Raw genomic sequence first — 15,969 nt, 5'->3', positions numbered from 1 at the left:
TTTAGTTGGTGTTTGGATGACAAGTGAGCCAATATGAGTTATAGTAAGTGACGAACCATCACCGATTATGAGTTCCTCGGTTTCATCATATGGTTCATGAAGTGAAAAGGCTTATAGATCATTGATAACATGATGTGAAGCACCACTGTCAAGTAGCCATTTGAGTTGTGGTGAAATATTTTTAACACTAACACCTATCGTGTTAACTTTGGTGATGTCTTTGAAACCTGCACATTAAGAGTAAATGGTGGAATTACTGCATTAGGAAACATCTTTTTAAAAGATGGACAATTAGCAATAGTGTGGCCTTTGGTGTGGCACCATTGGCACTTTCCAAGAAACAGTCGGCTTCTGGTGTTCGGGTTTGGTTTCGATAGGGTGGGTAGGAGACCGGGTGAGTTGTTGGGAGATAGGCTTAGATTTCAGCCAACCCATTGTTTGCTATTATGTCTACTATGAGCCACAAAAGCCAAGGTTGGGTGGTGCATGGTATTGTTGGTAGCGGATTGGGCCAACATAAGTTCTTTAGGATTTTTTCATGCAACTCGTTAAAGGGGATGGGATTGTCACAAGCATGAAAAGATTGGATTATGGGTTTATATGCTTCCTGATCTAGCACATTGAGAATGATATCAGTCAAATCTTCTAGATCATTTTCCTTGCCAAGAACTAAAAGTTCATCAGCAATGATTTTCATAGTTTGCATATAATCATAGATGGATTTAGTAGGGATTTTTGAATATTGTTTCAAGCGGTATTGGAGTTGCTTGATGTGACCTCTAGATGGTGAGGCATATGTGGTGGCGAGAATTTTCCAAACATCGAGTGTTGTTTTGGCATTAGTAACAATGGGTGCAATATGTGGAGATAAGGTTCCAACTAGGGCTCCAAATAAGAGGCGATCTTGGCGAAACCAATTGTAATAATTTTTTTGCGGAGTGGAGGTTTTATCTGTGGCGAATGTGGGTGTTGGAGGAAGATGAGTTCCATCGATGTATTTATGTAAGTCAAGGCCATGTAGGAGTGCTTCAATTTGACTTTTCCAACTGATGTAATTCGTTGATGTTAATCGGAGAGCGGATAGAAAGGTACAATAGTGAGGTTTTTGAGAGATGTGTTAACAGAGAGGGTGGTGTTTGGGTTGATGTTATCACCCATTTCAATTAATAGTTGAAGAAAAAGAAAGTATTGGAGGTTTGGGGATTGGCCGTGGGATTGAGTTATTAGGAAAAAAATTCCTTAGCTCTGATACGATATGGAATATTTGATAATATTGAAAGCTTACTTTCATTTGTACAATATTTGGCATATAAATACAATTACAAAAGATAAACACAAAAGGAAAGAGATAAACATAAGAGATACACATTAAATACAAAATATGTGGAGAATCACGTGAAGAGAATATCTATAGTAGGTTGACTAGCCATGATTTGTTCATTCTTGATTGTTGGATTTACATTCCTTAATATGTCACACGCATATAAGCTGGTTATTATATATATTATAATTCTCAAAAAGAAGTTGTCTCAAAAAGTTACTATTCACTTTAAATTGTGCATGAATTCTTATGCATTACACTTGTTGTGTTGTACTTAAGTTTGTGTACTATAAATATACATGATGCAGGAATTCTTACATATTTGTGTTTTTTTGTTTGCACATGTATTAAAAATGTTAGTTTTGATGATTGGATCGAGTACCACTCAAATTTATATAAGCTATTTCATTAGTTTAGATAGATACCAATACATGTATAAATATTTTAAAGTTCACTAGATTTATTGAACAACTTTCTTTATAAAAATATCCATTGTTTTTTTTTTCTTCATGTTAAAAATAAATACTCTTCATTAGTTTATTAATCAACCAGATAAAAGTTTTATTTTATTATTATGAAAAAAACAAAATAATTAACAATCTAACGAAGAATTTTTTTTTTTATATTTCACACATGAGTTACTGTGCTTACAAGTATACATGGTTTAATGTTTTCAAGGCTGTTTTTGGTGTGGTTTAATGTCTACGCTACAACTTTTCTTACCGATACCCAACCTTTAGCACTGTTCAAACAAAAGAAAGAAAGAAAAGCTTGCATATAGACAAAATGGCAAAACTCGTCATATATGTTTTTTCAGTGGTTGTCCTTTAGCAAGCTTAATGATAGAAAACATCATTTATGTTCAAGAAACCTTGCACGGTTCGTCATTTTCACTAACGAGAGTTAGTTTTTCTCGTTAAATCCAGACATGTGCATATCATGTGAGGGCAATTTAGTCTTTTTACCCCCTCGGGGGTTATTTGTGTAATTGACTTAAAATTTGGTCTAAAACTAAAATGATTTATATATGTATGACTCTCTCCCTCCCTCCCTCTGTGTGTGTGTGTGTGTGTTTAAACAACCACCACTAACCTCCACTGGAGACCCAATCAATCGCTGATGTATATAAAAATATACAATTTTTTAGTATCAAATAATCTCTAAAAACTGCAACTTCTATCGTATAATATAGTTAAAATAATTACTTATCTTGTTAAAATGTATTTGCAGGTGAATCCAAGCCTCAAACGAAGAAACGAATGAAAAGACAAAGAAAAATCAAAGAAAACCAAATAAAACAGCAAAACACACCCCATGATTCAGAGAACATGGGGTCGTGCTTTAGAGAACATAGGATTATGCTTCAGAGAAAATGGGGTCGTGCTTCAGAGAACATGGGGCCGTGCTTTAGAAAACATGGGGCCGTGCTTCAGATAACACATGGTCGTACTCACCTTGCAGAAAAGACAAAAATCTGCAAGAAAAGATAAAATATTTGATAGCTGGACACAGGGTCGTGCTTCAGAGAACACGGGGCTGTGGTCACTTTTCATAAAAGACAAAATAAGATATAACAGACATCTGAAAACACGGGGCCGTGCCTTAGGAAGCACGTCTCCGTGGTGAGTCATCATGTACGATCTGACAGAGCATTTAATGCGACCGAACACCTGGACACGGGGGCGTGCTTCCCTTTACACGGGGTCATGCCTGATCACCAAGACAGGCTATAAATAAAGGAGTATGTTGCACTCATTTGGTGTGCTTGACTAGAGTTCTATACGAGTTTCTCTTATAAAAACACTCACTTTACACGCATATTGAAGTTTTTGTGGAGAGTTTGAAGGTTTGGAGGTTATCATCATCATCATCCATCACCACTGAAGAAGGAAGATTCATCCATATATGGTTAGATTGTTCTAGTTTGATCATGTGTTTGTTATCTTCATCTCTTTAGATGTTCATAACAATGCTCATTATGAGCTAAACTCCATTTACCATCTAATTTCTATGAAGAAGCTTTGTTTTATTTGATGATTATATTAAATATGTGATTTAGTTTAGTAAAGTACATGGTTATTTTGCAATTATCATTTGATGAAAAATGTTTTGTCACTTTAACTCAACAAATCAAGGTTGATGATTAACAATCATTCATGATTCACTCATGTTCTTGGAGACTAGAAATGGTAAAAAGAATATCTTGATAACTTATTCTAGCTTAAACATGGATCCTTATATTGTACTTAGAAATGATGAGATATAAGCTATGATCTATTTCTCTAGTTTTGATAATTCTGAAATAACAATGGTAACACGATTGCTTAGGTTATCATGCTAGTTAAAGAAATCATATGTTAATGGAATGTGTAATTATAACCTAATTAAATCAACCAAGGGGAAGTTGTGTGACTAAACTATAACCAGCCGAAGTTGTTAGAATTGGTATTTGAGAAATCGAAGTCAATCATAATCTTTCTACTTCACTAAACTACTTGCCTACTTAAATTGACATTCTCGTGGTAGTATGAGATTAAGCAAGGGTGAACTTGAAAATATGCATGCTACTTTCTTTTATGTCATAGAATATGTTGGGCAATTTTATCACATGTTTACTTAATAATCATCAAGGAAGAATGGAGTGGATTCTTGATCTTAGATGGTAACCTTCATACAATTGATTTACTCATTTAGAATTTCTCTTCTTGTCACCTGCATATTACATATAAGTATTTTTATTAAAGTTTGAAAATCAACCCCAAAATGATTAAACTCGCCGATTGAAGTAAAACAAAGATTTATTATTAGAAACATTTGTGCCCACGGATCGATACTTGATTGTTACCAATACTATTCTACATACACGATAGGTACACTTGTCTATTTTGTGTGTGTTTAGTCTTAGTAGAAATCACATTTATAAATTTAATACACGATCTTGTGCGAAAGCTAAAATCTCCCATCTTTAACCACATTAGCAAACGCCGCACATCATCGCCACCACCATGCCTCCTGACCCGTTGTGATCCCCTCCACGTCATCTACATCATCATAACCACCACGGTCGGATTTCCGACAAGGGGATCGATGACTTAACGATTGATTAGCGTCTAATTTCTTAGATCTAATCTTGTGAATCGTCTAATTTCTCAGATCTAATCTTGATTCTTCTTATTTCTGAATGTATAAAAAGAAATCCTCCAAACATAAAACGAACCTCGGTTAATCATGAGCTTCGATGAAAAATTAGGGTTCTAGTTGGTGGAGATGCAGTTGTTGGTCTTGGGTGGAGGTGTGGTGGTGGCAGCTGGTAGCAAAGTGGGGCCCACGTGGATATTATGGGTAAATTCCTGTTGATTGAAGATGTTACAAGAGTTGCAACCGGAGCCACAAGTGAAGAACTAGGAGGTGATCAGGTGTACACAAATATATTCGAGTGGTTCAGGAAAGTCAATTTGAGGTTATGAAAAGTTTGACTTAATACAAATAGGAATATGAAGGTATGTGTATTTTTGGGTGCGTTTATTGCATAAGTAGAAGTTGTTGGTCTTGTGTGGAGGTGCGGTGGTAGCGGCGGGTAGCAAAGGTGGGTGACGGTGGTGGAGGTCAAGGTGGTGGTAGTGGTTGGTTGGTGATGGTGGTTTTGGATAAGAGAGAGAAAGGAAGATAGTGGAATAGTGGATGGATTTTGTCGTTTCTCGCCGGAAAATGCCGAAGGCAGGTCGGAGCCTAGTGTGTGAAATGATGATGATGGTGGCTGATAGTGATGGTGGGTGGTTGGTGCACTGTTGTGTGGTTGTGGTGTTTATGAATGCTTGGGGGTAAAGATGAGCGTTAAAAAGAGAAAAATGTTTATTTACTCAAAGACCAAAAGTTTTAGTCAATTACACAAATAACCCCCGAGGGGGTAAAAAGACTAAATTGCCCTCACATGCCTGGATTTAACGAGAAATACTAACCCTCGTTAGTGAAAAGTACGAACCGTGCAAGGTTTTTTGAACAAAAAGGATGTTTTATATTATTAAGTTTGCTAAAGGACAACCATTAAAAAAACGTACAACATAAAGGACGAGTTTTGCCATTTTATCCTGCATATACAAGAACGTAACACATAAGGTTTGTGTCAAATATGAGTGAATGTTGATTAGCCTAGCGAATGAGCGTTACATCACTAAAACTAGATTGCTTTCCTTTTTTTTCTATCATTTTTTTCACGGTTTACCCCGCATTGCCGCAAAGTCACCTTACAAGTTTTACTACATTACCATCCAATTATAGAACCTTTCTCACAATATATTTAGCTTTTTATTATATACTAGTTTTATCCCCCATATTACAATGTTATTTTATATTATTCATTTATAATATTTATATATTTTTTTGAATTTTAATTTTATTTATTGTAATGAAGCTAATGATATACATAGATTTGATGATTAAAGAGTTTCATAAATAAATGGGATGTTATAACCCGGTTTAAAAGCTATTTGGGTTTGGTGAGACCTATGACCCGTTTATTTTTTTACTATAAAATTGTTTTTTAATTATAAATAATATCATTTTTTAAACAAAAATCGAATATTAATTTTTAGTATATCCTTATTTAATAGAACTTCATATCAAATATCTGGCGATATTAATTTTCAATTTAATGAGATGTTATTACGGGAGTTGTTTTACATTATACGTTTCTAATATTTATATTTCTGTTTTGAATTTTAATTTATTTATTATAATAAAAAAGTTAATAATATTGTCGAAGCACGAAATGAATCTTACCTGATCCATGACGATGTTTCCACGGATTTTCGAGATGAACGAACCACGTCTTGATCTTCTTCTTCTGCGGTTGCGCCTGTGACCTGCAATGTTGAGACCTGCAATGGTTTTCGGGGGTGTGGAGGTGACTGCTAAGATATCCTGAGGATTTCTTGTTCACAGACACGAAAAGTGGTGGTGGCTCTTATTGAGCATGACCCCCTAACAAGGAGGTGGAGACCTCCTTATATAGAGAGCCTCATGGCCACCATCATGATACCCTAATGGGCCTAGCCCAGTTAGGGTGACCTCCACAAAACCCCCTCAGCCCAATAGCATTGTATTAGTCCGTGTAATAAAATAAGCCAAACATAATAGATTTAGGGTCGTAGAATCGGGTTTTAGTACCATACCCCTACAAGCCCCCCAAGTCCAGCGTTGCTCCTGGGCGCGCAAGCGTCTAGGTGGAGCGCTGGACTTTATAAGGTGTGAGGCGGTTTTTTCCCTTTTCTTTGGCCTTGTCTTTATTGTCTTTGAGTTTTGGGAGATTTTCTTCATGATGGTGACGAGCTGTAAAAATAATGAAGCCTGCGCGTGAGGCGGCTTACGAGCTATAATAATAGAGCCTGCGCGAGAGAGGTGACTTACGAGCTAAGAATAATAAAGCCTGCGCGCGAGAGGCGTTTTACGAGCTGAGAATGATATAGCCTGCGCGTGAGGCGCCTTACGAGCTATGAAAATAGTAAAGCCTGCGCGTGAGAGGCGTCTTATGAGCTTTGAGAATAATAATTAAGCTGGCGCGCGGGGCGACTTACGAGCTGAGAATAATAAAGCCTGCGCGCGAGGGGCGTCTTACGAGCTGTAGCATAATAAAGCCTGCGCGTGAGGCGTCTTACGAGCTAAGAATAATAAAGCCTGCGCGCGAGGGGCGTCTTACGAGCTGTAGCATAATAAAGCCTGCGCGTGAGGCGTCTTACGAGCTAAGAATAATAAAGCTTGCGCGCGAGAGGCGTCTTATGAGCTTTGAGAAAAATAATTGAGCTGGCGCGTGAGGCGGCTTACGAGCTGTGAGAGTACTAAAGCTTGCGCGCGAGAGGCGTCTTATGAGCTTTGAGAATAATAATTGAGCTGGCTCGTGAAGCGGCTTACGAGCTGTGAGAGTACTAAAGCTTGCGCGCGAGAGGCGTCTTATGAGCTTTGAGAATAATAATTGAGCTGGCGCGCGGGGCGACTTACGAGCTGAGAGTAATAAAGCCTGCGCGCGAGGGGCGTCTTACGAGCTGTGAAAGTAATAAAGCTTGCGCGCGAGAGGCGTCTTATGAGCTTTGAGAATAATAATTGAGCTGGCGCGTGAGGCGGCTTACGAGCTGTGAGAATAGTAAAGCCTGCGCGCGAGAGGCGTCTTATGAGCTTTGAGAATAATAATTAAGCTGGCGCGCGGGGCGACTTACGAGCTGTGAGTATAAAAGCTTGCGCGTGAGGCGTCTTACGAGCTATAAGAATAATAACAGCTTGCGCGCGAGGCGTCTTATGAGCTGTGTGAATAATAAAAGCCTGCGCGTGAGACGACTTACGGGCTGTAAGAATAATAACAACTTGCGCGCGAGGCGTCTTATGAGCTGTGTGAATAATAAAGCCTGCGCGTGAGGCGACTTACGGGCTGTAAGAATAGTAACAGCTTGCGCGCGAGGCGTCTTATGAGCTGTGTGAATAATAAAAGCCTGTGCGTGAGGCGACTTACGGGCTGTAAGAATAATAACAGCTTGCGCGCGAGGCGTCTTATGAGCTGTGTGAATAATAAAGCCTGCGCGTGAGGCGACTTACGGACTGTAAGAATAATAACAGCTGGCGCGCGAGACGTCTTATGAGCTGTGTGAATAATAAAGCCTGCGCGTGAGGCGACTTACGGACTGTAAGAATAATAACAGCTGGCGAGCGAGGCGTTTTATGAGCTGTAATAATAGTGGAGCTTGCGCGTGAGGCGGCTTACGAGCTACTTTATGTCACGTGCCACGTGCAGATGTTGCATGCGCGTGCGCGTAGACTTTGGTTTTGTGTTATGCGCCACGAGCAGATGTTGCGTGCGCGTGCGTGTAGACTGTGACATGTGTGAGCATGTGGTGCGTAAGCATGTGTAATATGCGTGAGCATATGTGATGCGTGAGCATATGGTATGAGGATTCCCAACCCTTAAGTTTGGCGCGTAGCCGTATGGGATATTACGAGGATTCCCAACCTTGAAGTTTTGGCGCGTTGCCATATGGGATATTATGAGGATTCCCATCCTTGGCGCGTAGCCATATGGGATATTATGAGGATTCCCAACCTTGGCGCGTAGCCATATGGGATATTATGAGGATTCTCAACCTTGAAGTTTGGCGCGTAGCCATATAGGATATTATGAGGATTCCCAACCTTGAAGTTTGGCGCGTAGCCATATGGGATATTAGGAGGATTCCCAACCTTGGCGCGTAGCCATATGGGATATTAGGAGGATTCCCAACCTTGAAGTTTGGCGCGTAGCCATATGGGATATTAGGAGGATTCCCAACCTTGAAGTTTGGCGCGTAGCCATATGGGATATTAGGAGGATTCCCAACCTTGGCGCGTAGCCATATGGGATATTAGGAGGATTCCCAACCTTGAAGTTTGGCGTGTAGCCTGATGCGCGCATGCACGGCGATAGAGTGGTGACTCGTGAGTGCGCGTGCATGGCGGAGGTCTCTTGCGCAAAACCCAGATGGTGGTTTCCGCGGCGGCACATGCACGGCTGCGGAGTGAGAATCCACGGGCGTGCGTACATGGCGGCGGAAGTCTGGTAATTTCTGGATCTGCAATTTTAGAGTCAGATCTGCAACTTTAGACCTAAAATCCAGGTCTGTAATCTAGACCTAGATCTGTAAATCAGATCTGGACAGATCTGAAGTCCGGAGCAGATTTAAAACCATCACAGATCCGGAGACCTGATCATTCGAATCAGGCCGTTTCTTCTTGCCCAGATCTGGAAGCCTCTTTTTAGATCTATGGATCTTTTTGAGTTTTAATAGAACAAGCTTTGAAGCCTTTTTCTGTAAACTTCCAGATCTGTGTTTTTCTTGGGAGAGATCTGACAGCCGAGATGAAGATCGAAGGGCAGTTCGTTGCCGTCCCACGGATGGCGCCAATGTCGAAGCACGAAATGAATCTTACCTGATCCATGACGATGTTTCCACGGATTTTCGAGATGAACGAACCACGTCTTGATCTTCTTCTTCTGCGGCTGCGCCTGTGACCTGCAATGTTGAGACCTGCAATGGTTTTCGGGGGTGTGGAGGTGACTGCTAAGATATCCTGAGGATTTCTTGTTCACAGACACAAAAAGTGGTGGTGGCTCTTATTGAGCATGACCCCCTAACAAGGAGGTGGAGACTTCCTTATATAGAGAGCCTCATGGCCACCATCATGATACCCTAATGGGCCTAGCCCAGTTAGGGTTACCTCCACAAAACCCCCTCAGCCCAATAGCATTGTATTAGTCCGTGTAATAAAATAAGCCAAACATAATAGATTTAGGGTCGTAGAACCGAGTTTTAGTACCATACCCCTACAAATATAATTAGAGTTTGATGATGAAAGAGTTTTCACAAATAAATGAGATGTTATAACCGGTTTTAAACATTATTTAGGTTTGGTAAAACTCGTGTCTTGCTTATTTTTTTTACTATAAAATTTTTTCTTAATTATAAATAATATTGTTTATTATATATATAATATAAGTTTCTTTTTTGTTTTCTTTAAAAGGAAATAGAAAGGTGGTTGGAGGGTTTGGTTTGGGGTTGGTAGTTTTATGAAATTATGATGGATCCATTTTTTATGGATTTTAAATATATTTACAAAAATGAAGAGAGCATATGAACACGCCTAAGAAAGCCCTTGAAATCAAGAAGAAATATAACAATGTATGTTTGATTAACCCATTGTTAGTGTCACAAAGTTCTAATATCCCAAACAGCAATAACATTATTTTCATTACTTATATACATTAGTAGAAACAAACACACTATAATTACATACTCCAGCAATCAATCAACAACCTCATTTTCATGTTCACCAGCATTTCCACTCATTATCATCCAAACAAACAACACCTTCATGTTCCAATCATGGCTTCCATGGTGCTGGTGGAGGCGGTGGTGTCGGAAACATAGGAGGCACAGCCGAGAAAATCGTGTTCTTATCAATTTTAGTAGCTGTTCGGTCACCGGACAGGGCCACCAGGGCTGCAACTAAACCAGCATTGCCAGCAATCGTGGGTTCCGTGTAATTGTAATTCGTACGCACGTCATGGAACCCGTCACGCTTGTCGGGCCCCGCAACCATAGCTCCAATGATGGTATTTGGATTTGGCTTTTTGGAATCTCTAAATTTATATCCTCCTCTACAGCTGTACCTGATCTTGTTTTTGGGGATTGATGCACCTCGATGGTGGACGTGTTTTGGGTAGTGATTTCCGAAACCAACAAGATAGCTCATCTTTCTTGGGTTCTTTCCAAGAATATAGTCAATCTGTGCAACATTGAAAAGATATAACTCTTAACTAATCAAGATTGACCCAGGTAACTGGTCAAGATTTGGCATGTTACATTTTAAGCAAAAAACGAAGCAATTTTTAACTACTCAAGATTGACCCGTTTCGTTTTAAGTTGAAAAGATGCTATTAATCAACTAATCAAGATTGGTCCGTTTTGTTTTAAGCTTAAAAGATGCAATTTTTAACCTGTCAGGATTGACACGTTTCGTTTTAAGCTGAACAGATGCAATTTGTAAACAGTCAACATTGACCCATTTCGTTTTAAGCTGAAAAGATGCAATTTTTAACTGGTCAAGACTGACCCATTTCGTTTAAAGTTGAAAAGATTTAACTTTTAACTAGTCAAGGTTCCGTTTGGTTTTAAGATGAAAAGATACAACTTTTAACTAGTCAAGATTGACCCATCTCGTTTTAAGCTGAAAAGTTAACAACTTGTAACAAGTCAAGATTGGCATGTTTCATTTTAAGCTGAAAATATAAAACTTTTAACTAGTCAGGATTGACCCGTTTTGATTTAAGATGAAAAGATACAATTTTTACCTAGTTAAGTGTGGCCCATTTCGTTTTAAGCTGGAAAGATATAAATTTTAGCCAGTCAAGATATATATTAAAAAAAACAATTTTTAAATAGTCAAGGTTGACCCGTTTTGTTTTTAAGCAGAAAAGATACAGCGTGTAACTATTCAAGATTGACCCATTTTCGTACTAGCTGAAATAAATAATTAAGTTTTTAACTAGTGAAAGCTAACCTGTTTCATTTTAAGCAGAAAAGATACAATTTTTAACCAGTCAATACTGACACGTTTCATTTTTAATCTAAAACGATACAACTTTTAACTAGTCAACATTGACCCTTTTCGTTTTAAGCTGAAAAGATATAATTTTCAACCAGTCAAGATAGAACCGTTTTGTTTCAAGCTGAAAAGACTTTTAACCAGTCAAGACTCAAGATTAACCCGTTTCGTTTTTAGCATACCTGAGTTTCAGCAAATTTACGAAGAATATCGGTTGAGTAGAAATTCGGACCACAATACCAACCAGGAGTGTCTGCAGCATCAAGATAGTCGCTAAAGAGTGCTGCTAAAAACGCTGCATTGGCAACGTATTGAAGAGGCTGCGGTCTCCCATGATTTAATTGTATCAAACCTCCTGCCATACAAAACAACAATACCACATGAAATAAACCTACTGATTCAATCATGTTCAGTTGATATAATTAAGTTACTACCTCTCGTGCGGTTAAAACTTGTGAAATAAGGTAAATATGAACACATGACTATGCTCGTCTGGTTATGAAATGTCTTCAAAGTTTGTTCATATGGATATCCAGGGCTCAGAAATAATCTCAATCGAGTCAGTAACACCTACAAAACAGAAAATAATGACATTGCCTCAACAAATATATATAAAAAATATATAATTAGTTAAGGAAATAAATATAAGTTATCTTATAAGGACAAAAAAACAGAATAAAAGAAACAAAACACTTACTTGAGCCCCTGTAAGCTTATTATCCCAACTAAAAACACCATAATCGGGCCCACCCCAAAAAGCGCCCGCATGTTTTGCAAGAGTCGGATGACTAGCAAGATAAAGATAAGACTGATTCCCGGTTGCATAATATAACCATGCGCCACCCCAAACAAACTCATCCCAATACATACTAGAATTATAAAAAGTTGCAGCCTCTACACCGCCTGAACTATATGACCCACGTTGATTTCTAGCAAACTTCCAAAGGGTTTCAGCCCCGTGAACCAGTTTCTTTGAATACACTTTGTTGTCCTTGAAAACAATCGAAGCAGAAGCTAATGCAGCCGCCATTTCAGCTGCAAGATCTGAGCAAGTGGAACAAACCGCTACAGGTCGTTCGTAATCGATATCTTCTGGTCGCATCCAACAACTATGATCATTAGGGTCATCTGCACCTCCAGATGTATCACCCGACCCTACCTGTTAATTAAAAAAAACACCATTTTAAGGATTGATTATAGGTGTCTTCGTGTTCGTTCGTTAAGAAAACGAGTGTGTTCGTGTTCATTAGTTAATAGCATAAATGAACGGTTCATGAATGTAAACGAACGAACGTAAATAAACATAGACGAACCATAACAGAGTTAAAAATATTAAAGTAATTGTGAACAACTATGTGTCTCCGTGTCGGGCCTACAGATGAGTATATTAAGGAAAGTGAGCATAAAAAAACAAATTATAACTAACGAACATAACAAACGTAAACAAAGAAATTAAACAAGCATGTTCATGTTCGTTCATTTATCTTTAACGAAACGGACACAAACAGCTGTACGAATGCGTTTTTCTTGTTTGTTTTGGCTTTTTAAGAAAATGCATGGGTTTGTGTTCGTTTATGTCTGTTCGTTAATAGTATTAACAAACGGTTCACGAAAGTAAAAGATCATAAACGAACGAAGATAGCTGAACATAGATGAACGAATCCAACCAAACACACACTAGTCTGAATTGTAAATGATGATATTTTAATTGATAATTAAGATGTATGGGGCTAAAAGTTTTAATGAATATGTAAAAAATGAACAGACATAAGTAAACATCATTAGCATAAATAAATTAACGACATATGTGTTCATAAATAACAACGTTGGGATCGTTTAAAAGCCTTTTTAAAGTTTTGAATAAAATGAACCTGAGAGACGAGTTGACTTATGGTGTCGGAAGTAGAATTAAACGTTTTGAGGAAGTAGTCGGTGCCCCATTTGATGATGTCTTTTACATGGCTGAGTTCTCCGGCTGCTTCATATTTGGCGCTGTATTCGATGACACTCCAACTTAACATGGTCATTGCAAAAGCTTGTGGGAAATGGAACTTGATAGCATCCCCGGCGTCATAATACCCGCCCACCAAATCTTTAATTACGGCACCCGATTTGTCTGATTTCCCATCGTTTAAACACGAATTACCCCGCCACGAAACATTATTATGCCTCGGCAGCTTTCCCGCTACAACAAAAATAATGAGCATGAAATTGAAAGTTAGAGCATTTTAATGCTTGCTATGAATAAAACTGATAATAATAATAATAATAGGAAAGTTACATTTTTGGGCATTGAAAAACATAAGCGCTTTACGAAGGGCAACTGTGTAATCATCCGGTGGCGGCGGGTGCTTATGATGGCGAGGTACATTCTTGACGATGACCGTAACAATCCCGACGAGAAAGGCCGCCGCAAGAATGGTGCTGAGGGTCCAAATAAAGATCTTACGGCTGACAATGATACAGCCCAGATCCACATACCTCTTCTTCTTCTGCTCTCCGGGTCCCAACAGCCAGCTCTGTTGGGTCTCATCCAACGGCCGAGAAAGCGCCGCCCGGTCTAGCTCGTTTAAGTTCCGGCTACGGTCGTCGTCCGTCGCGGAGTCAGCTGTTTGGATTTCCAACGGACCGCCCCACGGATCTCGGCCGTACATACTCATATCTTTCTTTCTTAAATTGGAATGGACTTGTGTTTTGGTTGGTGTCCGTGCGTGTGAACTGTGAAGTGATAGAATTGGGGTTTGAGAGTAGGCTACAGCATGTGATGCCAGGAAAAGTAAAGTGACAATGACTCAATAATTCAATTCATTGCATGATAGTTGGATGGTATTATGAGGGTGAAAGTTATGTACAAAGCGTCTCATTCATAATCTTCCAACCGATCATATTTTTTTTCCTTTTTAATGAATTTATAACTGTTATGTGTTTATTTGTATTAACTTTTTATTGTTTTATTCTTTTTATGGCCTAACATATTATTTCGTTTACTTTAATTTACGTTCTTTGAAAGTTTTTAAAATGTCAGCATGACATAATTCTATTTGAGATTTGAGACCAGAGTTGTGTTTTCGACACCAAACGTGATGAATGATACTCGTAATAATAATTTGGGATTATACAAAGTTTGATTGTCTTTTGTAAACCACTAACTTAATTATAAGTTTTGAATAATTTAAATAATGTTGTTATTTGTTTATCATATCTAGTCCAAATAAGCCAGTACAAAATGAGTTGTATGAAAAACTTGTCATAAAGAAAAAAATTGTTTAAATGTTTAAAAGAAAAGGATGGTGTTGACTAAGACAAAAAAAAAGAGTAAGGGGACACACCCGCTACATAACAAAAACCAGTGCCAACCCCACATGACATAGTGATTCATAACGATGATGCAACTAATTATGTTTGGCTTTTGATTTCCATCTTTGAAGCTTGGAATTCGTCAAAGCCACACCCCGCAAGCTCGATGGCATGACAAAAACAATCCAAATTCCATCCACCAATAGTCAAATATAATGTATAATCTGTAACACCACCATCTTGAAAATGCTAATATAGAGGTAGGGTACCAAAAAAACCCAAATACCTTTAAGTAGTACCCGCGGGTTAACTAGAAGTCCCTCATAAGGCACCCGCGGGACATATGAATCATCCGCATAAATTATTTAAGGAAGAAACTCTCATGGCACATGCGGAAGCATCCTGGCACCCTCAAAAGTCATCCGCAAGAAGGAATATCCTTCCGCGTAAATGACCACGAGGTAATGCTCTGGGACAGCTGTCAATAACTAATTACCTTCTAGAAGACTTCCCAAGATGCTTTCTTGGGCAATACGTGATCCTTCGGCCAATCAGCCACTGACACCTGGCAAGGCCGTTATAACCATGCACATGGCTAATATCACCCCTTAATCAATATCAGAAGGACACGTGTCTAGGTTGTTATACATGCACATGCAACGTATAAGCTGAACCTATCATATGAGGACACGTGTCCAGGCGGTTATAAGAGTATCTTCTAAAGGGACAGCTGGCCCAATCACTTCCCCACGCCCTTCGGCTATAAATACCCTCTCAATCATCATAAAGGTATTCATCCACTCCCACTGTACTCTCTCAATTTACTTAAGTGCATTATCTTCGTCAGAACTATACTTATTCTCACGCCGGAGGGTGGTTACGGGAAGACCCCCCCTCTTGTCCTTCCCGTAACGAGCTCACGGTGTCTGTTTTGCAGGTCTTCGTCACTGGACTTTGGGCAATTGAGTTCATATCGTATTGGCAGTTATCCGTATCCTACCCTGTTGACTGATTGGATCTCGGACCCATTAAGGGGAGTAGATCCGTGTTTCTTCATTGGCGTCATCCGTACTTTTGTTAGAACAGCAAAAAAAATTTCCGTCCTCTTTACGATATGATTCAGTTACCTAAAGGGCCGACGGAGAATCCAGCACAATCTTCACGTGGTCCCAACCTTGAAACACGTGAAGGAGCAACGTCTGTGTTCGCTCGAACTTCGACTCCTGTCA

General features: G+C 39.1%; 1 protein-coding gene across 1 annotated transcript; it reads right to left on the bottom strand.

Moving 5' to 3' along the window:
* Positions 1–10,010: 10,010 nt before the first annotated feature.
* LOC143619041 (endoglucanase 25-like) lies at positions 10,011–14,131 on the bottom strand. The gene is made up of 7 exons (XM_077091071.1): positions 13,725–14,131; positions 13,315–13,628; positions 12,141–12,602; positions 11,878–12,013; positions 11,626–11,798; positions 10,202–10,624; positions 10,011–10,152 (listed from the first exon to the last, which is right to left on the bottom strand). The coding sequence occupies exons 1-6, from the start codon at positions 14,101–14,103 to the stop codon at positions 10,220–10,222; spliced, it is 1,869 nt and encodes a 622-aa protein (XP_076947186.1). The 5' UTR covers positions 14,104–14,131; the 3' UTR covers positions 10,011–10,152; positions 10,202–10,219.
* Positions 14,132–15,969: the final 1,838 nt, after the last annotated feature.

Source organism: Bidens hawaiensis, unplaced genomic scaffold (genome assembly GCF_021521415.1).
Source record: "Bidens hawaiensis isolate Kalapana, Puna unplaced genomic scaffold, B.hawaiensis_p1.1 tig00002380_1, whole genome shotgun sequence".
Taxonomy (NCBI): Eukaryota; Viridiplantae; Streptophyta; class Magnoliopsida; order Asterales; family Asteraceae; genus Bidens; species Bidens hawaiensis.
This window is presented reverse-complemented; position numbering and strand designations above follow the sequence as displayed.